The following is a 21,830-nucleotide window of genomic DNA, read 5'->3' on the forward strand; positions in this document are numbered from 1 at the left end:
GTGATCCAAATGGGGTAGGGATTTGTCAGGAAGGGATCAGGGCTGAACCCCGTACACTGCACCCTGAACCCCCCACCCCGCACCCGGCATCCTAGTCAGCACCCGCCCTGAGGCTAGCGGGACCGGCAGAAGACGGGGCGGAGCCGGAGAAGGGGACTTGAGCGCGAGGAGGGGCGGGACCACGAGAAGGGGGCGGGGCTGGGGAGTGGGGGTGCGGGTGTTTGTGTTGGAAAATCCAACTGCGCCACTGGGCGGAGCGGCCCCCCCAGCCCCGGCCTGGGAGAAGGGGGGGCCGCTCGACCCCCTGGGATACCTTGGGGAGCCTGAACACCTGGGACCCCCCCCAGAACCAGGTAACGGGGAGCCGCGAGGACGTCTGGAAAGAGGGAAACCTTCCCCGTGCAGCGGGGCAGGACGCCTGAGTCTCTGGAGGGGTAAAGCTGGGGATGGACGTTGGGGTCTTGGGAAGGGCACTGGGAAGAAGACTGGGGCGAAGGTCATGGGTCCCCTAGAAGAGAGTACGGCGGGGAAGGAGGAAGAACTGGGAGGCAGATGTCTCAGGTTCCAGATGTCCAGAGGGGCCTGAAAGGACTCCCCGTTCCCCTTGGGCTGGGATTCCCCTTCCCGATTCCAGGGCGGGGCGGGGCGCGCGGCGGTCCTCACTGAAGGGCAGGACTAAAGGGCAGAGTTTGCAGACAGGCCAATGCCATGGCCCAGTAAGGTCAGATGGGTCAGACTTGGGTGTGTCCCGGTCCCAGGGCTACTTAAAGTCTCCCTCCAGTTCTCTTCGCGGGTAGGTGTAGAAGCCGCAGCCTGACCTTCCCACCAGCGGCCCCGAGAGCCTCCCAGCGGCAGCCTTCGCCTCTATCCCATTCCCCCCACTGCGCCTCCCCTTCACTCCGTCTCGCCCCGCTAGCCTCCTCATCCCTAGTTCTGCTCCCACTCTGCCGTTCCCGAGCCCTCGCGCGCCCCGCACGGCTTCTCGGTGCGGAACCTTCCCAACGTAGCCACAAGATGGCGAGGGCGAGACGCGCACCCAGGGCAGCTGGGAGTGCGGGTGGGGGATGTGACCGTGAAAGTAGTGAAGCCCCCCGCCCCGGTCCGAGGGAAAGGTGGGCTGAGGCCCCCACTTGACTTCCTGTCATCTGGGCCCCCTCACAGGAAATTGTGGGCAGGAGGTCGCAGCGCAGAAGATGGGGAGGAGGCTGGGGACTCTCTCAATCTCCACCTCTCCGGGCAGGGGTAAATAGTGGGGAGGGGGGCACGCGGGGCGGTTGCTAAGCGACGTAGATTCGTTTCCTGTTTGCTGCAGCTTATGTTATGACACTGAGGGGGGAGGTTAGAGACAGCGGAGGGCCAGAAGACTGTAGGGAAGGTCGAGGGCAGGACGCCTGGTTCCCGGGACAGGAAGAGCCCTGGGAGGAAAGCGGGGAGGCAGCGAGCTGCGCCGCGACCGAAGGGGACTCGGCGATTGTCCGGAGGTGGGAGGGACCGAGGCGCAGCGTTCACCTCGGCTCCCCTTCCCTCACCGGGGTTGCTTGCCTTGTTGCCAGAGTAACTGGTGGGCGAGAATTGGGAGCCGGATTCCCGAGCTCTCCCGTCCGCCCAATCCGCTCCAGCGGTCGGCCCTGACGTCAGGGCCCTGGCAGCCAATGCGGAAGGGGCATGATAGCGACAGGAAAGGGAGAGGGGAGGGGCAGCGGCGGAGACTGGGAGGCAGCAGCTGCCCGGGACCCGCACGTGCACTCCCACACGCTCGCGCCCACCCCCCGCCCTGCGCCGCACGCGCCCGAGCACCCCCTTGCGCCTGCGCGGCGAGCCGGGCGCCCCCTCCCCTGTGTGGCGTCCGTGTAAAGCCACCGAGGCTGCGCTCCTCAGCCCTTGGGAACCCACATGTCTCGGTCGGTCTGCACCGTTTCACGGGTCGCGACCATAATGCCCAACCTGGCTCGGGAGGGTCGACTACCTGTTCCCCACCTCCCCCCAGCTGGCGCCCCACACTCCCAGGTGGGCTGGGCGGAGCTGTGGTTTCCGGCCCCATCTGCTCGGCCGCTGCCTTCCCGGGCTCTGGCTTAGGTTGCTTTCCCAAGAGAAAGCGAGCGGGTACCAGCGCCCCTTTCCAAGGCTTCTCCTGCCTGGGGCCAGCTGCTGTTGGTGGCGGGGGAGGGCACTGCGGGGAAGCCCCGGACGGCCCAGGTGATTCTTCTGGGCCATCACGCCCCTTCTTCGCGTGAATTCCTGCTCTTTGATGTGCACCAAAACCCTTCCCATTCCTAACGTTTCCTCCTCATTCGCCCCGGCGTTCTTTGCACCTCCCTCGGCTCCTTTCGGGCTCTCTGTCCCTGTCTCCACTCGTCCTTCTCCGCTTCTCCGGGTTATATAACTCTTCCTCTCGCCGTGTCCTGGTTTCAACTCCACAGACTCCGCCCTGGAACAGCGCGGGGAGGGGCGGGAGAGTTGGGGACCCAGACAGATTCCGGCTGGCGGCCGGCTGGGGCACGGGGGATCCTGCAGATGGAAGACGGAGCCCCGCGGGACCCGGTGCCCCCGTCCCCGCCTGCCGGCCCCCACCGAGATCTCGCCCAGGAGAGAGAAGGCACAGTATCTCCGAGGGGCGTGTCGGGCCGACTCCCGTCAGAAATGTGGGTTGGGAGGTCAGGGCTGCAGGCGGAGAGGAGGAGACAGGCAAGAGGCCTGAGTCCCTGGGATTGGAGTCGTATTAGGGGTAAAAGAGATAAGGACGCCTGGGTTTCTTCTTATGTCTCCTTTTTGGGTTCCCAGAATTCCTAAGGGTGTTTCCAGGAAGCTTAGCGAGCACACCCACTCCGCCCCGTAGGGGTCAAAGGTCTGTGTTAGAGGTGGCCTGGGATGATGTCACCAGTGCACGTGCCCCGGGATGGTTGCCAGGCAATGAGGCTTCCTCCCCCTTCTATTCCCTCCCACCTCTGCCCCGAGTCCAGTTCCAGTCCCGTGCCATCTCTTTCCCCTCTCCCTTCCCTTGGTCTTAGCATCCTGCAGGTGGGAAACCCCGGCCTGGAGTTTTGTGAGGGGGAGGGGCACGGGTGTGGTGTGGCTGAAAGACTTTGCCCCTTGGCTGGGCTGAGGGAGCCTTGGGTCACTTTTCCCTAGATTGGCATCGAAGAGCTTCCCCTCTAAGGCTCCGCCCCCATAGAAAAAGCTACCTAGCCGTCTTTTTACTTTACCACCTGCTGCAGGGCCAAGTGTCCTATTGCCCCCTTCCCCAGATTGATTTGAAGTGGGAGTGGTTGAAAGACGGAAGAGTTGTGTGTAGTATGGGGTACACACCAGCTTATCCCTGACGTCCCCTTAATGGCACACCCCCATCAGCAAACAATGAAAGGAAAAGGGTCAAGAAACAGTATTAGGCTGAAAAGTCACGGTCTTTATTGTGTGTATGTAGGTGAATCGGTTTGTAGCCTCTCACTTGGTGGAGGGAGACTCAGTTGATCGCTATGGTTGTTCTTCTCTATTAAGTGCTAGGGTTGGTGATGGTATTGGAGTAACTCGGTTTGTACTTTTATGTACCTTAGAGCTTGGACTGTCAGACCTGGATTCTAATTACAGCTCTGTCACTTAGTGCCTACTAGGACTTGGAAAGGTCGGAACCTCTCTGAGCCTCGTATGTTAATCTTGAAAATTTAAATATCAACACCTACCTTGAAGGCCGCTGGGAGGAAAAAAATGAGATAATCTTTGCAAATCACTTAGCACAGTGCCTGGCACAGAATGAACACAGAATGAGTGCTTGTTGTTATGAAATACTTTTATTATTAAATGGTGTTAGTTATTAGTTTATTATTATTGCTGTGGGTCTGCTCCAAACCAGCAGGAACCCTAGGAGTTTGTTAAGGGGGAGTGGATAGTTTGTGTTAATTTGGAGATTGGGGTTAGGGGGCTGGGGATTAGCTTCAACTGCTTTGTGCATTTTATTTGATGAAGGCTTTAGGCAATTTGTATTGCTTTATTTAGGATTATATTTTCCCCTCTTGGAGAAGAAATAGCTAAGACTATTCCGTGGGCCTTGAAAATAAAATAATTGTATTGTGGTTCTTGATTTTGAAGCAAGACCCCAGTCCCCTCCCATGTTGATCTCTGGAGCCTTTCATTTTGCAAAGGGACTCCACAGTTTCTCTAGTGGGGACAGGGCTAGGCTGAGGGGTGTGTAAAAGGTTGGGGTAGGTGGGTGGAGAGAGACTAGTGCTGGGGGCTGCGGGGGGGGGGGGGGGGGGGGAGGAGGGACCGTCTCCCCCGCCCCCCCCGCCCCCACCCCCCCCCCTGCTGCTTCCCCCCCTCCCTACCCGGACTCCGGGGGCACCGCCGGGGGACAGACACCCAGCAGGTAACCCCGGCCTGGCTCGCCCTCCCCTCTCTGATTTTCCTCCACACCTTCCCGGATGACCCCTTTTCCCCTTTCCGTCTCCCCGTTTCCCCCCGGCCTTGCCTCTTTTCCCTGGCCTTCCTTGTTCCATCGCCCCCACTTGGGCTTGTCGCCCGCTGGCCGCGCCGGCGTCTCGTGCAGCCTAATTCCCTTCTCGCCCGACAGCCTGTGCGTCCTAGGTCTGCCCAGGGCACCTTTTGGGGCTCTGTCTGGCTGCTGCTTTGGGCTCTTGCTTCCCTTCTGACCTGTCCCCTGGGGCTCTCGGGGAGGAGGGAGTCCCTGCCTTCTCTTGCTCCCCCACAGTTCCCCGCCTCCCCAACTCTGGCCCCCTTTCTCCTTCTAGCAGTCTCTAGGGGTGGGGAGAGAACCGGAATTTAGGGGGCCCCCTGGAGGGGCAAGGGGCTGTGTGTCGCTGGGGAAAGGGGTTGTGAGTGTGTGTAGGGTGGGGGTGGGGGGGCAGTTAGAGACCTGGCTGCCTCTCTGTTGTCCCTTTAAATGGCCCTCACATTTCTGGGGACTCGTGGGGGGGAGGTGGCAAGCCGCCTGCCTGGGGGGCAGGGCCCTTGGTTCGTCCACACAATCAGGGGTGGTAATGATTTAAAGGGACAGCCTCGGTGTGGCCACTGCCACCCTGCGCCGGCGGGAGGGGAAGCCGGCAGGCCATGTCTGGGGAGGCTTGGCTGGTGAGCAGGGCATTTGAGGCTGAGTCTGTTGCTGGGCCTGCCAGGTCTGGGACAGTGCTGCGGCTGGGAAGGTGCAATGAGGGGTGACAGCCTGCCTGGGGGGTACACAGCCTGGGCTTTTTCCCAGGGCCTCACCTTTGGCTCTACCGACTCCTTGGCCAAGAATCCTTGAGTCCAAACTATGGAGTCTGTCGGCCACCAGGTAGGGGCCACCGGCTGGTCTGCAGGGCAGGGGTCTGGCCTGGGCACTTTGGAGCTGGCACTTCAGCTTCTCCTTTTGTTGTTTGGCTCTGTGCACAAGAAAGCCCCAGCCCCTCCCCCAGCCCAGCTCCCCCTTCCCATCCACATGCCCCCCTCACACATACACACACACACACACAAACACACACACCCCAGCTGTTGGACAGATGAATTACAGCCTCCGGCTTGGGGCCAGGGCTGGTGAGGGATTAAAGCTCTGGGGCTGGCCCTTTAAATGGCTGTTAGCCCCTCCCCCACTTTGTTGTCCAGACACCCCTCACACACCCCTCTGACCCCCTAAGCTGCCCCCTCATTCCTCCTCTTGGTCTGTCCTAAAGTCTGCCCACTCTGCTCTCTAGCCCTTCCCAGAGTCCCTCCCCCAGCACAGCCGCAGAACACAGATGCCACACATTACATATACACACTCCCTGCTCCCAGGTTGTGAGCCTCCCTGTCCTGGAGAGTTCTAGCCTCAAGCTCCCTTCCCCAGCAGTAGGGCCTTGCCTGCCTGACCTCTCCCACCTACAGCTGACCACTACCCTGGCCCAGTGAGGGGGCCTTGGTGGGTCAGAACTAGCACCTCCCTGGGGGCAATGTCATCAGCAGCCACAGAAGCTTGCGGAACGTTGCATCATGGAGACTGGGGGCTAGAGGCCTGAGTCTCTGGGGCAAGGGGAAGGATGGGGGCTGGAAGGCTAGGGAATATAGAGATTAGATTGGGACCCCAAGTGTTTGGGTCCATAAGGGCAGAGAACTATGATTAAGGGAGCAGAAAACATAGGTCCCTGAGGAGCAAGTCTGAGGGGAGGGCCGACTTAGCTCTGACCCCTGATGGACACCTGATTCTTGGCCTTGGACCTACGCTAAAAGACCTAGCTTCTTGTCTATGAGGGTTGGGAAGGGAGTGGGCCTCTATCACCTTCTTAGGCCACATAAGAGGAAGGAGGTGATGGGGAAACAGGATATTGCCTTGGGGTTGGCAGGGAGGGGAGGCTTGCAGCAGAGGCTACTTCCAGGCTCAGGCCCAGACTCAGAGTTCTTGCAGGGGAGGATGGCCCCTCCCTGTTAGGCCCGTTCATCTAGTCTGGCTACCTGTGCTGCTAGCCAAGACCTGCCTGCACCCGCCTGGGGGAAGACGAGGGGGCAGAGTCCAGAGGGTGGGGTTGACTGTCTGGTGTCTTCATAAGGTTGGAGAGGACACAGAGCTGAAGGAAGAGGGTCTGCATGCCCTAGTGCTGGGACTCAGGCTGGCTTGGGTGCAGATGTCAGGGCAGCTGGGGCCACTCTGGGGCTAGGGAGTCTCAGCAGGAAGGTCTTGTCAGAAGAGGGATCACGGGTTGGGGGTCTACTGTAGACTTACTCAGATGCCATATCATGGCCCCTTCCCAACTGATCCAGCCTGCTTCCCAAAGGGGAAGGTTGGATGACCACTTTGGGGATGGCTTTTTCTGGTTGCCATGGAAACAGATTCTCCCATCGTATCTGACCACCAGAGCCAGGTTTCTCCTTAATGAGGGGGGCAGGGAGCCCAGGGACATTCTCCAGCCTGGGAGACCCCCCACCTCTAACTGACTTTTTTCTTTTAGGTTCCCCCCAGGGCAACATGCCAGCCCCGTAGCACTGCCCACCCCACCCACTGTGGTCTGTTGTGCCCCACTGCTGGGGTGCTGGTTCCAATGAGACAGGGCACAGCAAACTCCATCTGGTAAGTCCTGTCTGAGTGGCCGTCTCTCCCCAGCAGTCTTAACTCTGCACCGCATGGTTGGAGATGCTTCATATGATCTGGGTCATGCCCACTCTTCAGAATGGTCCTGTCCAGTTCTAAGCACCCCACCATGTGGTGCTTGAGTGGTTCAGCCCTCCTGGTTTATGGACCTCCCTTCTGTCTCCTATAAATGGTTCAGCCCTGTACTTCACCAGCCTCTCCACTACTACCAAAAAATCTTTCCCCCACTATCTCCCTAGTGCTACAACTCAGTTGCTTATTGAATGAAGATGGAGTTTGCAAGCTGAAAAGTGGATATGAGCTACCCTGGAGGAATTTTTTCTTGGTAGGGAAAGGGCTTTATCCTTATAGGAGTTGTTGAACACCCTGGTTTTGGAGTGTTCAGAATTTATTTGGGGAGATACTGGAGATCACTGCCAGCCACAGCAGTCTTGGCATTTCACCTTTCCTTCCAGATCTCTTTCAGTCCCATTCTCTCCCCACTGCACTACAGCATTTGCCCCCATACCTAAGTCTTACTCTTCTGCTTCCCTCTCTCCTGTCAGTTCTCTGCCTGAGGCCCTGCTTTATTTCTCATTCCTTTGTAGGAGAAAAGGGAAGATAATCCCTAAGCCAGGGGCTTACGTTCTCTGTGTGGTGTTCTTCCTCATTACATATGGGATTTCTTGAGTGGGACTGTTTTCTTCTATGTGTCTCTCACTATTTTGCATGATGTTTTGCACACTGGGGTGCATGGTGGATTTGTGTTGAATAATGTTAACTGAATGAGCTTCATTACCAAGAACCTATGACTTCTGAGATTTGCTGCACAGCCTCCTACCTTCTGTAGAGGACGTGAGACATTGGGGATGGTAACATGGGTAAAGCTGAGAGGAAGGTTGGCCCCAGGAGATGGCCCGTGAGGATAAAACTGAGGGAGAGTAGGACAGAGGCAGTATATAAGCATGGTAAGAATGTGGTTCTGGAAAGAAGCCTAGCTCTTTCATTCTTCACCTGCAGAATGACTTTGGCCAAGTCACCTAACCTCTCTGGGTCTCAATTTCCTCATCTGTAAAATGGGGGTAATCAGAGTACCGTCTATGTCAGGTTTTGGGGAGGAGTAAAAAAAATGCTTGTAAAATAATACAGTGCCTGGTATGTAACAAATATTCACGAAATGCTAGCAATTGCCACTACCACAGTGGGAGCCACAGGGAGCTGTGAGGATAAGCAGGGATGTCGAGGGATGGGGCAGAACTTGACTGAAGGCAGACAGACCTCCAAATTCTTGACTCAGAGTGATCACTGATCCAGCGAGACGTCAGAATCCAGAGGAGTGTAGCAAGGAGTCAGCAGGGTGGGCCTGTGCCAGTGTCGCCCCGACTCTGTTCAGTAACATGAAGGCAAACACAGAAGGGCATGTGCGGAGACACACGTGATCACGCTAGTGATGCAGAGGCAGACCCAGACAAAAGACCGAGACAGGAGCTAGGCAGACACACAGACAGAGACAGCCCCGCGGAGTCATGTAGACAGGGATAATGACAGGAACGCGTCAGACACAGGCACAGAGGGAGACAAGATGAGCAGATATGCAGGTGCACACGGAGACAGACACCGGGACCCACGCACAGCCGACCGTGTCAGACAGACTGGTGAACACAGCGCCCAGTCAGAGGCAGACACAAGGCCTGCAGTGACACATAGCGGGCCGGGGCCGGCACCGTCACTCCTCGGTGGGGGGCGGGGAGGGGCCGGCAGCCAGGGGAAGGCTGGGGAAGGGAATCCCGGGCGGGCGGCCTGCCCGGGTGGCTGAGTCACAGCGGAGCCTCAGCCGGCGGCCCTCCCCTCCGCCTCCCCCTCCCCCAGGTAAGAAGCGAGCCTGTAACCCCTCGCTTCCACCAGGCGTGCTGAGAACGGGCAGGGAGCGGGTTGCGACCAATGTCCTGGACCGCCCCACCTCGGCGCGCGCGCAGCATGCCCGCTGATTGTCGGCTCGGTAAAACACTATTTGTGGGCTCTTGTCTCTGGCCGTCACGTGAGTTTGCGTGCGCACTTCAGGCCTCTTACCACGCGTCCCGCGCGGCTGCGGCGCTGCGCGGAGGGGCTCCTCGGCTCAAGCCCAGAGAGAGTTAAGTGGGTGTGATTGATGGAGTATTTCTCTCTTGGGGCTCCAGCGGGGGCGGGGATGTAGGGGGTCGGTTAAAGTCCCGAGTCCAGGGCCCGGATGGAGGGGGCGGAGCTGGGCTTTGCCGGGAGTGCCCGGATGGAGGGGGTGTGGCCTCGGCGGGAGCGGAATTAACCCTTTCAGAGCCGCTGGCTCTCAAGGTTGTGGGTCGGGTCGGGAGAGGCTGGAATGTCTGCCTCAGAAGTATATCAGCCTCCCAGCCTGGCTCTGGCCGCGTGCGTCTACCTCTCGCCTGTCTCCGAGGAGTCTGTGGGTGTCAGTCTTTGTGCCTGTCCGTGGTCCCCTCCCCTTGGTTAGTATGGACACCGGGAGTCAGGGAGGGTTATTCTTGACCCAGAGCGAGAGTGGAGGTGAGAGTGGAGCGCGAGCCGGCGGCGGCTGGGGAACAGGTGCAAGCGCCGCGTCGGGGCTGCCCGGCACGGGGAGGGGCCATCGTGGGGGAAGACGAGAGGGGAAATTCCGCGGGACCGGTGGTGAGCCGGTGTGTGGGCTGAGGAGTTGTGTCTGCCTCTGACTGTGTGTCTGTGTGTGTTCAGGGAGGCGGGGGCTGAGTCAGTGGGAAGAGGGGAAGGTTTTCTGGGTGACTCACGCTCCCCCACCCCAAACCTGAATCACAGCCCAAGGGAGGGCTTTGTACGGGGGGCGAGTGAGGAGTCCAGCGCCTGTGTCCCGGGTGCGGACAAGGATCCGAGGTTGCTGGCCAGAATGAGTGTGTGTTTAGTGTACAGGAAGTTTTGTTTTCAAGTGAGGGCTTTGTATTCTTGGGTGCCGGCGTGGGGCTTTGTGGATAAAGGTGGAAGAGCAGGGGGCTGGAGGGACAGCACTCACTGACTTAGGGAAAGCTGAGTCAGTTCCCCGTGGGAAAGGGGAAGTGGCAGAGGGGAAGTGTCATCATCGCCGAAGGGGAAGCTGCCTTTCCTGGTAACTGGCGGCGCTCTTGGGACCACTTCCCAAGCAGGCATCTGCTCCTCTGTTGTCTGGTTCCCCGGCTCCCCCACCACGTCTGGTCCTTGGGTCTCCTCCCCGCCCCTGCCTCGGTACTCGGGTGGGGGCAGTCTGGGAGTGCCATACTTGACCACAGTTCAGCGCTGTACCTGGCTTGGTTACTGATGGAAAGGATGCTGTCTCTAGTGAGGAGAGAGTTCTGACAGTAATACCACGTGAACCGCGGAGAGGGTCCGCGGGGCCCAAGCGCCCACAAGGGCTCGGCGGGAGAGTGGCACGCAGGGACCTGTAGGGTCCAAGAGCTTCCATGCAAACAAACTACCTTACCCCTTCGGGAAGGAAGGTTCTTTTCACCAGAAACCCGTCTGCCCTTGTGGGCTGGGTGGAAATTTCCCCACAGCGCAGACTTCTCTCAACGAAGGCGAACTTTCCAGCCACCCCCAACCCTTCGTCGCGCACTCTCCCCCGGCTTCCTGCCCGGCGCTCGCTCCAGCTGGAGCACTGGCCCCGCCCCCGCCGCTTTGTACTCGACACTCGCCTCTCGATGCTCTTTGTACTCTAGACTCTCAATGGACCGATCCCGGGAGCCGAGCCGGCTCCCTACCTGCGGGGACGCTGGGTAGGCGCGGAGGAGGCGCGGGGTCGCAGCTCCTGGGCTTAGAGGGGCAAGAAGGAAGAGCTGGGACTAAAGGGAAGGTGCCCAGGAGAGGAGAGCGCTGTGCCAGTCGGGGGTCCAGCCGGCACCAAAGCGAAGGGGTGGGGGGGGCGGGGCGTGAAGGAGGAAGTGAAACGGGTTCTGGGTTCTTTAAGGGAGTGGGCGGTGAGAGTGGGACAAGAGTGATGTCACTGCCCGGGCCCCGCCCCCCCCCCCCCCCCCGGACCCCCCCCCCCCCCGTACATTTTACACACACCGCTTCCGCTGCGCAAGTAGCCACGTCACGGGCAACCCCCGAAATCCCCCCCTCCCTTGGGGGGCGGGGGCCACGTGGGCCGTGGGGAACCGCGTGGCCCCGGCGGGGAAGGGCAGAGAGGATACGCGAGCCACGAGAGAGGGGCCACTCGGGACCGCGGTGCGCGACTTCTCGGAAGTTGGGGGACTAAAAGGGGGTCTGATTTTGGGGGTCGGTCGGTATTGAAGACCCAGAAAGCCAGGGGAAGTAGAGGACCTGGAGCAACTGGGTATGAGCCTGAGGGCTTGACCAAGGTTTGGGTCGGGGTCAGGCGTTGGGGGTAGAGCGCCCTGATAGCGGCGTGGACGGGTTTGGGTGCCGTGGAAGTCGCTGTGGCTGGCCAGCCCTAAGCAGTTATTTGGGGCGCTCGGGGTAGGGAGGTCTGTCACTGGGCGAGGTAAAGTGAGGAAGGGGAGGGACGTCTTTTTTGCGTTCTGCATCCGTCTGCCGTCCTTCGGTCTTGCGGTGGCCGGGCGCGGGGCTACTCGAGCGGCCTGGCCGTGGCCACCGGCGGCTCTGGGTGCGTGAGGCTTGCGGGTAGCGCCAGCCCCCACGCCGGCCGGGGCGTGCGACTCACCGGCCTCATCCGCATGCGTCTTGTCCTGGCTGCCTTCTGGCCCTGACGGCCGGAGTGTCAGATCCTAGATGGGGACCCAAGGTGGGAGCCGCGGGGTCACATCGGGGTCACCCCGGGCTGAGCCCGTCTGACCGGCTCCGGCGCCCCTCCTCCCCGGGCCACCGCTGCCGGGCTCACCTCGCTCCCATTGGTTCCGGCCAGGCTGTTACTGAGGCGGAGACACGGGTGATGATTGGCTTTCTCGGGAGAGAGGAAGTCCTGTGATTGGCCAGATCTCTGGAGCTTGCCGACGCGGTGTGAGGACGCTCCCACGGAGGCCGGGTAAGCGGCCGCTGCGTTGCGGGTCGGCCGGGTGACTCCGGACTGGAAGCCTAGCAGCGAAGCTACCCCGTCCCTCTGACCGGCCTTTTGGTTCCCTGCCACACACGTCCCGGCTCCCAGCCACACTCCTGGGCCTCTAGGGACTGGTTGGGCTGGGTGGGCCTCCCTTTGGGGAAAGCTAAGGCCGGGCCCTTTACACAAATGACAGATTGGTGGATGCCACAGTCCACCCATCCCAGCCCCTGGGCCTTGACTATGGGCTGGTCAGCTCGTCTCACTCCTTTTCCTCCTCTCTGTAGAATTGGCTGTGAAAGGACCCAGGAAGCCATCTGGGGGTAGCGGGCACTCTTATCAAAGCGGCTGGAGCCGGACCATCGTCCCAGAGAACTGGGGCAGGGGGCCGTGCCCAATCTCCAGGGCTCCTGGGGCCACTGCTGACCTGGTAAGGGAAAATCTGGGACTGAGCTGGCTGGATGTACACTGGCAGCTCTGGTTTTGCCTGCAGTAAGAGCGTAATTTCTTATCCCCAACTCAGGCTGGATGCATCGGGCAGTGGACCCTCCAGGGGCCCGCGCTGCACGGGAAGCCTTTGCCCTTGGGGGCCTGAGCTGTGCTGGGGCCTGGAGCTCCTGCCCGCCTCATCCCCCTCCTCGTAGCGCATGGCTGCCTGGAGGCAGGTGAGAATTTGGGGCCCTCTGTCTCCAGGCACACCTCTTTCCATTTCTGTACCCCTCAATCTGTGCCATTCTCCCTGGGTTCCTGTCATTCTGTGGGTTTCTGTGCATCAGCCCCCTCGTGCCTAGGTAGGACAAGATTGCTCCTTCTTGCTGTACATAACAGACTCCTTCTCTCTCCAGATGCTCAGCCAGCATTGGGCAGCCCCCGCTTGCTGCTCCCCTACCCCCTTCACATGGCAGTAGTTCTGGGCACCCCAACAAACCATATTATGCTCCAGGGTGAGTGGATATTTGAAGGTTCTGGGGGTGGGAGGTAAGGCTGGGGCCTTGAAAGAGTCCCCTCAAGCCCAAACCCAACCCACACCCCCACCCCTTCTGCTCTGTAGGGCGCCCACTCCAAGACCCCTCCATGGGAAGCTGGAATCCCTGCATGGCTGTGTGCAGGCACTGCTCCGGGAGCCAGCCCAGCCAGGGCTTTGGGAACAGCTTGGGCAACTGTACGAGTCAGAGCATGATAGTGAGGAGGCCACACGCTGCTACCACAGCGCCCTTCGATACGGAGGAAGCTTCGCTGAGCTGGGACCCCGCATTGGCCGACTGCAGCAGGTACGAGGAGGCAGGGCATGGGGGACAGGATTGTACAATTGTGCCTTCTGGCTCAGTGCCCCGCCTGACATGTGTTCCTGCCCTGTGTCCCCCCACCCCCAGGCCCAGCTCTGGAACTTTCATACTGGCTCCTGCCAGCACCGAGCCAAGGTTCTGCCCCCACTGGAGCAAGTGTGGAACTTGCTACACCTTGAGGTGAGGCTGGCACTGGATGGGTTAGGGAGGAAGGCCAGGCTGTGCCTGCACCCGTGCCATTTTCTCTTCTCTCTTTTTGTTCTCAGCACAAGCGGAACTATGGAGCCAAGCGGGGAGGTCCCCCGGTGAAGCGAGCTGCCGAACCCCCAGTGGTGCAGCCTGTGCCTCCTGCAGCACTCTCAGGCCCCTCAGGGGAGGAGGGCCTCAGCCCTGGAGGCAAGCGAAGGAGAGGCTGCAACTCTGAACAGGTGTGGGTATAGGGGGGCCAGCAGGCAGTAAGTAGGCAGGACTTGGGCAAGGAACGGGATTCTCACACTCTCTTCTCTCCTAGACTGGCCTTCCCCCAGGACTGCCACTGCCTCCACCACCATTACCACCACCACCACCGCCACCACCACCCCTGCCTGGTCTGGCCACCAGTCCCCCATTTCAGCTAACCAAGCCAGGGCTGTGGAGTACCCTGCATGGAGATGCCTGGGGCCCAGAGCGCAAGGGTTCAGCACCCCCAGAGCGTCAGGTGAGCCCCTGCCTGTTGCCTTTCATCTCTCACCTGCAAGTGCCATGCTCTCTATTCTTCACCCTACATCCCCGTTTATCTCCTATAGGAGCAGCGGCACTCGCTGCCTCACCCATATCCATACCCAGCTCCAGCGTACACCACGCATCCCCCTGGCCACCGGCTGGTCCCGGCTGCTCCCCCAGGCCCGGGCCCCCGCCCCCCAGGAGCAGAGAGCCATGGCTGCCTGCCTGCCACCCGTCCCCCCGGAAGTGACCTTAGAGAGAGCAGAGTTCAGAGGTCGCGGATGGACTCCAGCGTTTCACCAGCAGCAACCACCGCCTGCGTGCCTTACGCCCCTTCCCGGCCCCCTGGCCTCCCCGGCACCACCACCACCAGCAGCAGTAGCAGCAGCAGCAACACCGGTCTCCGGGGCGTGGAGCCAAACCCAGGCATTGTGAGTGACAACTGCGGGTGAAGGGGGGCATGGGTGGAGCCTGTCTTGAGGTGGCCCGAGCAATGCTCTGACCACCCGCTTCTACACTTGCAGCCCGGCGCTGACCATTACCAAACTCCCGCGCTGGAGGTCTCCCACCAGGGCCGCCTGGGGCCCTCGGTGCACAGCAGTCGGAAACCGTTCTTGGGGGCTCCCGCTGCCACTCCCCACCTATCCCTGCCACCTGGACCTTCCTCACCCCCTCCACCCCCCTGTCCCCGCCTCTTACGCCCCCCACCACCCCCTGCCTGGTTGAAGGGTCCGGCCTGCCGGGCAGCCCGAGAGGATGGAGAGATCTTAGAGGAGCTCTTCTTTGGGACTGAGGGACCCCCCCGCCCTGCCCCACCACCCCTCCCCCATCGCGAGGGCTTCTTGGGGCCTCCAGCCTCCCGCTTTTCTGTGGGCACTCAGGATTCTCACACCCCTCCCACTCCCCCAGCCCCAACCACCAGCAGTAGCAACAGCAACAATGGCAGCCACAGCAGCAGCCCTGCTGGGCCTGTGTCCTTTCCCCCACCACCCTATCTGGCCAGAAGTATAGACTCCCTTCCCCGGCCTCCCAGCCCAGCACAGAACCCCCAGGACCCACCTCTTGTACCCCTGACTCTTGCCCTGCCTCCAGCCCCTCCTTCCTCCTGCCACCAAAATACCTCAGGAAGCTTCAGGCGCCCGGAGAGCCCCCGGCCCAGGGTCTCCTTCCCAAAGACCCCCGAGGTGGGGCCGGGGCCACCCCCAGGCCCCCTGAGTAAAGCCCCCCAGCCTGTGCCGCCCGGGGTTGGGGAGCTGCCTGCCCGAGGCCCGCGACTCTTTGATTTTCCCCCTACTCCGCTGGAGGACCAGTTTGAGGAGCCAGCCGAATTCAAGATCCTACCTGATGGGCTGGCCAACATCATGAAGATGCTGGATGAATCCATTCGCAAGGAAGAGGAACAGCAACAACACGAAGCAGGCGTGGCCCCCCCGCCCCCGCTGAAGGAGCCCTTTGCATCTCTGCAGCCTCCTTTCCCCACCGACACAGCCCCCACCACTACTGCTCCTGCTGCCGCCGTCACCACCACCACCACCACCACCACGGCCACCCAGGAAGAGGAGAAGAAGCCACCACCAGCCCTACCACCACCACCGCCTCTAGCCAAGTTCCCTCCACCCCCTCAGGCACAGCCACCACCACCACCACCCGCCAACCCGGCCAGCCTGCTCAAATCCTTGGCCTCCGTGCTGGAGGGACAAAAGTACTGTTATCGGGGGACTGGAGCAGCTGTTTCCACCCGGCCTGGGCCCTTGCCCACCACTCAGTATTCCCCTGGCCCCCCATCAGGTGCTACCGCCCCGCCGCCCACCTCAGTGGCCCCTAGCGCCCAGGGCTCCCCACAGCCCCCTGCTTCCTCGTCATCTCAGTTCTCTACCTCAGGCGGGCCCTGGGCCCGGGAGCGCAGGGCGGGCGAAGAGCCAGTCCCGGGCCCCACGACCCCCACCCAGCCGCCCCCACCCCTGCCTCTGCCCCCTGCTCGCTCTGAGTCTGAGGTGCTAGAAGAGATCAGTCGGGCTTGCGAGACCCTTGTGGAGCGGGTGGGCCGGAGTGCCGCTGACCCAGCCGACCCAGTGGACACAGCAGAGCCAGTGGACAGTGGGACTGAGCGACTGCTGCCCCCCGCACAGGCCAAGGAGGAGGGTGGCGGGGTGGTGGCAGCATCGGTGACAGGCAGCTGTAAGCGGCGACAGAAGGAGCACCAGAAGGAGCACCGGCGGCACAGGCGGGCCTGTAAAGACAGTGTGGGTCGGCGGCCCCGTGAGGGCAGGGCAAAGGCCAAGACCAAGGCCCCCAAAGAAAAGAGCCGCCGGGTGCTGGGGAACCTGGACCTGCAGAGTGAGGAGATCCAGGGGCGCGAGAAGTCCCGGCCCGATCTTGGTGGGGCCTCCAAGGTCAAGCCACCCACAGCTCCAGCCCCTCCACCAGCTCCTGCACCTTCTGCCCAGCCCACACTCCCGTCAGCCTCCGTCCCCGGAAAGAAGGCTCGGGAGGAAGCTCCAGGGCCACCGGGCGTCAGCAGGGCTGACATGCTGAAGCTGCGCTCACTTAGTGAGGGGCCCCCCAAGGAGCTGAAGATCCGGCTCATCAAGGTAGAGAGTGGTGACAAGGAGACCTTTATCGCCTCTGAGGTTGAAGAGCGGCGGCTGCGCATGGCAGATCTCACCATCAGCCACTGTGCTGCTGATGTTGTGCGCGCCAGCAAGTGAGTTGGCTGCTCGTGTGGCCCAGGGACAGGCTCTCTTCCCCCATCACCCTGATGTTTGTGTCTTCATTCCACTGTCCTCCCACAGGAATGCCAAGGTGAAAGGGAAGTTTCGAGAGTCCTACCTTTCCCCTGCCCAGTCTGTGAAACCGAAGATCAACACTGAGGAGAAGCTGCCCCGGGAAAAACTCAACCCCCCTACTCCCAGCATCTATGTATGTGTGCCACTTGGCCTCAGAACCACCCCTGCCAGAGGGTTCTAAGACAGTGTTGGGGACTGCTGGGGTGCTCTGAGCCTGGGCCAGGGCTCTGACCCCAGCTCTCCTGGTCATGTCTCAGCTGGAGAGCAAACGGGACGCCTTCTCACCTGTCCTGCTGCAGTTCTGTACAGACCCTCGAAATCCCATCACAGTGATCCGGGGCCTGGCGGGCTCCCTGCGGCTCAGTGAGTATGGAGGGCAGAAAGTGTCAGGGAGGGCTGCACGGGTCTGGGGCATGTAGGACCCTCTGAGAAATCCCACACTTGAAGAGTCAGGACAGTGGCTTTGAGGAGTCCACTGAGTGATGGGTCAACTGGCATTGGACTCTTCTCCCATCTGTCTCCAGCATTTGGCAAGGGGGAGGGGGCCATAGTCAGGGCCTGATAAGTCATTTCTGAATTTTTGTGATTAAGGATGAGAAGAATACAGATTTTAGAAAAACCCTGAAGACCTGTGATTTTGGGGCTCTCTCTCAGTCTTTTGTTGCGCAAAATTTCAAACACATACAAAATTAGAGGAAGCTGTATAGAAATACAAAGGTCAATCTTGTCTCCTTTATACCTGTATGTCCTCCCTTCCCCACTCTGAGTTATTTGAAGCACATTTCAGGCTTTCACTTGACTGAATCTTTAATTGGATCCAATGGTAGCTCAAAGAAGCTGCTGTTTTGACTAGAAAGACTCCAAATGGGGAAAAAAAGAAGCTGCCATTGAGCACCTACTATGTGTCAGGTGTGGTGCACATGGCCACGCGCACACCTGGGAACACTGGTTGAGGGGCTGAGTCCTTGAGCAGCTGCAGGAGAAAGAGGGCTGGTGAGGATGCAGATAGAGGCCAGCACGCCCAGCTTCCTGTGGGGCTAGGGTTCCTGCCTATTTCTCCTGGACTGAGCTCTACTAAGCCTATGACCACCCTGTCAGAGCCCAGAGGAGTAGGAAGGGAAAGGGTCGGTTGGGTCCTTGGTCCTTATCCTCTGCCTCTGCCCCAACACCCTTGCTTGGCCCTCCCTTCCAGACTTGGGCCTCTTCTCCACCAAGACCCTGGTGGAAGCGAGTGGCGAGCACACCGTGGAAGTTCGCACCCAGGTGCAGCAGCCCTCAGATGAGAACTGGGATCTGACAGGCACTCGGCAGATCTGGCCCTGTGAGAGCTCCCGTTCCCACACCACCATTGCCAAGTACGCACAGTACCAGGCCTCATCCTTCCAGGAGTCTCTGCAGGTGAGACGACAATGTGGCAGAGGCAGGTCCTGGGACGGGGCTGCGGTGGGAGGGCTCTCGAAAGGTGTCTGACCCAGGTCTGCCTACCCTCTGGCTGAGCAGGAGGAGAAGGAGAGTGAGGATGAGGAGTCAGAGGAGCCGGACAGCACCACAGGAACCCCTCCTAGGTACCGTACAGGTGTGCCCCTTCCCTTTCTGCTTCCTTCCCCTCCCTCTGGTCTCCACCAACCTGTGCTCTTCGCCCCAGCAGCAGCACACCAGACCCGAAGAACCATCACATCATCAAGTTTGGCACCAACATCGACCTGTCTGATGCCAAGCGGTCAGTGGGGCTGAGGCCAGGGAAGTTGGGCCAGCAGTGCTGCTGGGACCTCGTGGCGGGGGCGGGGTATAGCTTCTCTCTTGTCGCACTTTCACGCCGCAGGTGGAAGCCCCAGCTGCAGGAGCTGCTGAAGCTGCCCGCCTTCATGCGGGTAACATCCACGGGCAACATGCTGAGCCACGTGGGCCACACCATCCTGGGCATGAACACGGTGCAGCTGTACATGAAGGTGCCCGGCAGCCGAACGCCAGGTGCGCTCCAAGCCTGTGCGCGCCGCTGCGGGAAGCGCGAGAGGAGGGGCTGGGCGCTCAGCTGTCAGCCAATGAGGGCAGAGGGCGGGGCTGTCGGGGATCGCAGCTCCGACCTGGCCAGCCATGCTGTTCTCTGTCGACCCCTGCAGGCCACCAGGAGAATAACAACTTCTGCTCCGTCAACATCAACATTGGTCCAGGCGACTGCGAGTGGTTCGCGGTGCACGAGCACTACTGGGAGACCATCAGCGCTTTCTGTGATCGGTGCGTGCCGTCCTGCGCAAGTCAGCCTGCCGCGTCCCCGCCCTCGGTCCCCAGTTCCCACCTGACTTGTGGCCACCCCGCAGGCACGGCGTGGATTACTTGACGGGTTCCTGGTGGCCAATCCTGGATGATCTCTATGCATCCAATATCCCTGTGTACCGCTTCGTGCAGCGCCCCGGAGACCTCGTGTGGATTAATGCGGGGACTGTGCACTGGGTGCAGGCCACCGGCTGGTGCAACAACATTGCCTGGAACGTGGGGCCCCTCACCGGTGAGAGGGTGGGGCAGGTGTTGGCATGGTGTGGGGCCTCAGCCGCAAGGCCTGGGAGGCTGGGGCTTGGAGAGCCGCCAGCAGTGAGGGAAGAGTCTTGGGCCTAGGTGTCTGGGGGCTGTTGGAGAGTCCTATTGTGATCGCCTCTGGCCCGCAGCCTATCAGTACCAGCTGGCCCTGGAACGATACGAGTGGAATGAGGTGAAGAATGTCAAATCCATCGTGCCCATGATTCACGTGTCATGGAACGTGGCTCGCACGGTCAAAATCAGCGACCCTGATTTGTTCAAGATGATCAAGTGAGGACCCTATTTGGGTGGGAGCCCACCTCCACTGACCGGTCCCTGTTCTTGTTCTTCCTGACTCCACCCCATTCTTACCTCTCTCCATCCTTGTCTGCCTGTGCCCCGAGTGTTACTGTGCTGGGGAGGCTAACTAGGTCCCTGCTGTCATGACCTTTCCTAGTGGTCCAAATAGACAAAAACCACAGGAAATTTCACCTATAACAGATGCCTAGGACAGAGGATGTGACCCAGACATGAAGCGGGGAGGTCTCTAGGGGAGGGCCCTGGGGCTGTCCACCCCTCTGCCCCTGCTCCAGCCCGGCACCAGGCTTCCTCCCTGCTGGTGGTCTCAACCCAACCCCACTGCTCCCCAGGTTCTGTCTGCTGCAGTCCATGAAGCACTGCCAGGTACAGCGCGAGAGCCTGGTGCGGGCAGGGAAGAAAATCGCTTACCAGGGCCGGGTCAAGGACGAGCCAGCCTACTATTGCAACGAGTGCGATGTGAGTGGGCCGGCTCTCCTGCTCCCCTGCTCCCCCTGAGTGTCCACAGTGGCCCTCCCTCCCCCTGACTATCCTCTCCTCCCTGCCCCAGGTGGAGGTGTTTAACATCCTGTTCGTGACAAGTGAGAATGGCAGCCGCAACACGTACCTGGTACACTGCGAGGGCTGTGCCCGGCGCCGCAGCGCAGGCCTGCAGGGCGTGGTGGTGCTGGAGCAGTACCGCACGGAGGAGCTGGCTCAGGCCTACGACGCCTTCACGCTGGTGAGGGCCCGGCGGGCGCGCGGGCAGCGGAGGAGGGCACTGGGGCAGGCTGCAGGGACGGGCTTTGGGAGCCCGGCCGCGCCTTTCCCTGAGCCTCCGCCGGCTTTCTCCCCCCAGGCCCCAGCCAGCACGTCGCGATGAGGCCGGACGCCCCGCCCGCCTGCCTGCCCGCGCAGGGCGCCGCGGGGCCACCAGCACATGCCTGGGCTGGACCTAGGTCCCGCCTGTGGCCGGGAAGGGGGTCGGGCCCAGCCCTTCCACCCCATTGGCAGCTCCCCTCACTTAATTTATTAAGAAAAACATTTTTTTTTTTTTTTTTTTTTAGCAAATATGAGGAAAAAAGGAAAAAAAATGGGAGACGGGGGAGGGGGCTGGCAGCCCCTCGCCCACCAGCGCCTCCCCTCACCGACTTTGGCCTTTTTAGCAACAGACACAAGGACCAGGCTCCGGCGGCGGCGGGGGTCACATACGGGTTCCCTCACCCTGCCAGCCGCCCGCCCGCCCGGCGCAGATGCACGCGGCTCGTGTATGTACATAGACGTTACGGCAGCCGAGGTTTTTAATGAGATTCTTTCTATGGGCTTTACCCCTCCCCCGGAACCTCCTTTTTTACTTCCAATGCTAGCTGTGATCCCTGTACATGTCTCTTTATTCACTTGGTTATGATTTGTATTTTTTGTTCTTTTTTTGTTTTTGGTTTTTAATTTATAACAGTCCCACTCACCTCTATTTATTCATTTTTGGGAAAACCCGACCTCCCACACCCCCAAGCCATTCTGCCCGCCCCTCCAGGGACCGCCCGTCGCCGGGCTCTCCCCGCGCCCCAGTGTGTGTCCGGGCCCGGCCCGACCGTCTCCGCCCGTCCGCCCGCGGCTCCAGCCGGGTTCTCATGGTGCTCAAACCCGCTCCCCTCCCCTACGTCCTGCACTTTCTCGGACCAGTCCCCCCACTCCCGACCCGACCCCAACCCCACCTGAGGGTGAGCAACTCCTGTACTGTAGGGGAAGAAGTGGGAACTGAAATGGTATTTTGTAAAAAAATAAAATAAAATAAAAAAAATTTAAAGGTTTTAAAGAAAGAACTATGAGGAAAAGGAACCCCATCCTTCCCAGCCCCGGCCAACTTTAAAAACACAGACCTTCACCCCCACCCCCTTTTCTTTTTAAGTGTGAAACAACCCAGGGCCAGGGCCTCACTGGGGCAGGGACACCCCGGGGTGAGTTTCTCTGGGGCTTTATTTTCGTTTTGTTGGTTTTTTCTCCACGCTGGGGCTGCGGAGGGGTGGGGGGTTTACAGTCCCGCACCCTCGCACTGCACTGTCTCTCTGCCCCAGGGGCAGAGGGGTCTTCCCAATCCTACCCCTATTTTCGGTGATTTTTGTGTGAGAATATTAATATTAAAAATAAAAGGAGAAAAAAAATCCTGTTTCACTAACGGCTGGTGATAGCAGGGAGAGTACCGGGAGGGCTGCAAGACCGTGATT

General features: G+C 60.4%; 1 protein-coding gene across 12 annotated transcripts; it reads left to right on the forward strand.

The window, feature by feature from the left end:
• The first annotated feature begins 224 nt into the window (after positions 1 to 224).
• Positions 225 to 21,767, forward strand: KDM6B (lysine demethylase 6B). 12 transcript variants are annotated; one of them, XM_017950316.3, is made up of 23 exons: positions 229 to 353; positions 6,909 to 7,027; positions 11,889 to 12,008; positions 12,308 to 12,450; positions 12,544 to 12,685; positions 12,866 to 12,964; positions 13,072 to 13,291; positions 13,394 to 13,486; positions 13,573 to 13,734; positions 13,818 to 14,003; positions 14,092 to 14,439; positions 14,533 to 16,712; positions 16,801 to 16,927; positions 17,052 to 17,157; positions 17,987 to 18,192; positions 18,295 to 18,359; positions 18,440 to 18,514; positions 18,617 to 18,765; positions 18,915 to 19,029; positions 19,113 to 19,300; positions 19,458 to 19,599; positions 19,959 to 20,085; positions 20,177 to 21,767. In XM_017950316.3, exons 5-23 carry the CDS (start codon positions 12,549 to 12,551, stop codon positions 20,486 to 20,488), a joined length of 5,037 nt encoding a protein of 1,678 aa, XP_017805805.2. In that variant the 5' UTR covers positions 229 to 353; positions 6,909 to 7,027; positions 11,889 to 12,008; positions 12,308 to 12,450; positions 12,544 to 12,548; the 3' UTR covers positions 20,489 to 21,767. The 12 variants fall into 12 exon arrangements, with proteins under 12 accessions (XP_031513211.1, XP_017805805.2, XP_031513209.1 ...); XM_031657349.1 differs by lacking the exon at positions 229 to 353 and adding an exon at positions 4,251 to 4,360 and having other exon boundaries at positions 6,909 to 9,026; XM_031657348.1 differs by lacking the exon at positions 229 to 353 and adding an exon at positions 4,251 to 4,360.
• The last annotated feature ends 63 nt before the right edge of the window (positions 21,768 to 21,830 follow it).

Source organism: Papio anubis, chromosome 17 (genome assembly GCF_008728515.1).
Source record: "Papio anubis isolate 15944 chromosome 17, Panubis1.0, whole genome shotgun sequence".
Classification (NCBI taxonomy): Eukaryota; Metazoa; Chordata; class Mammalia; order Primates; family Cercopithecidae; genus Papio; species Papio anubis.

Bases quoted from the DNA above. Each gene is read 5' to 3' on its own strand.
- KDM6B (XM_031657351.1), top strand. From the start codon at position 12,549: ATGCATCGGGCAGTGGACCCTCCAGGGGCCCGCGCTGCACGGGAAGCC. The intron at 18,360-18,439 runs GTACCGTACAGG...TCTTCGCCCCAG, and splicing joins ACCACAGGAACCCCTCCTAG to CAGCAGCACACCAGACCCGA. The intron at 18,515-18,616 runs GTCAGTGGGGCT...TTCACGCCGCAG, and splicing joins GACCTGTCTGATGCCAAGCG to GTGGAAGCCCCAGCTGCAGG.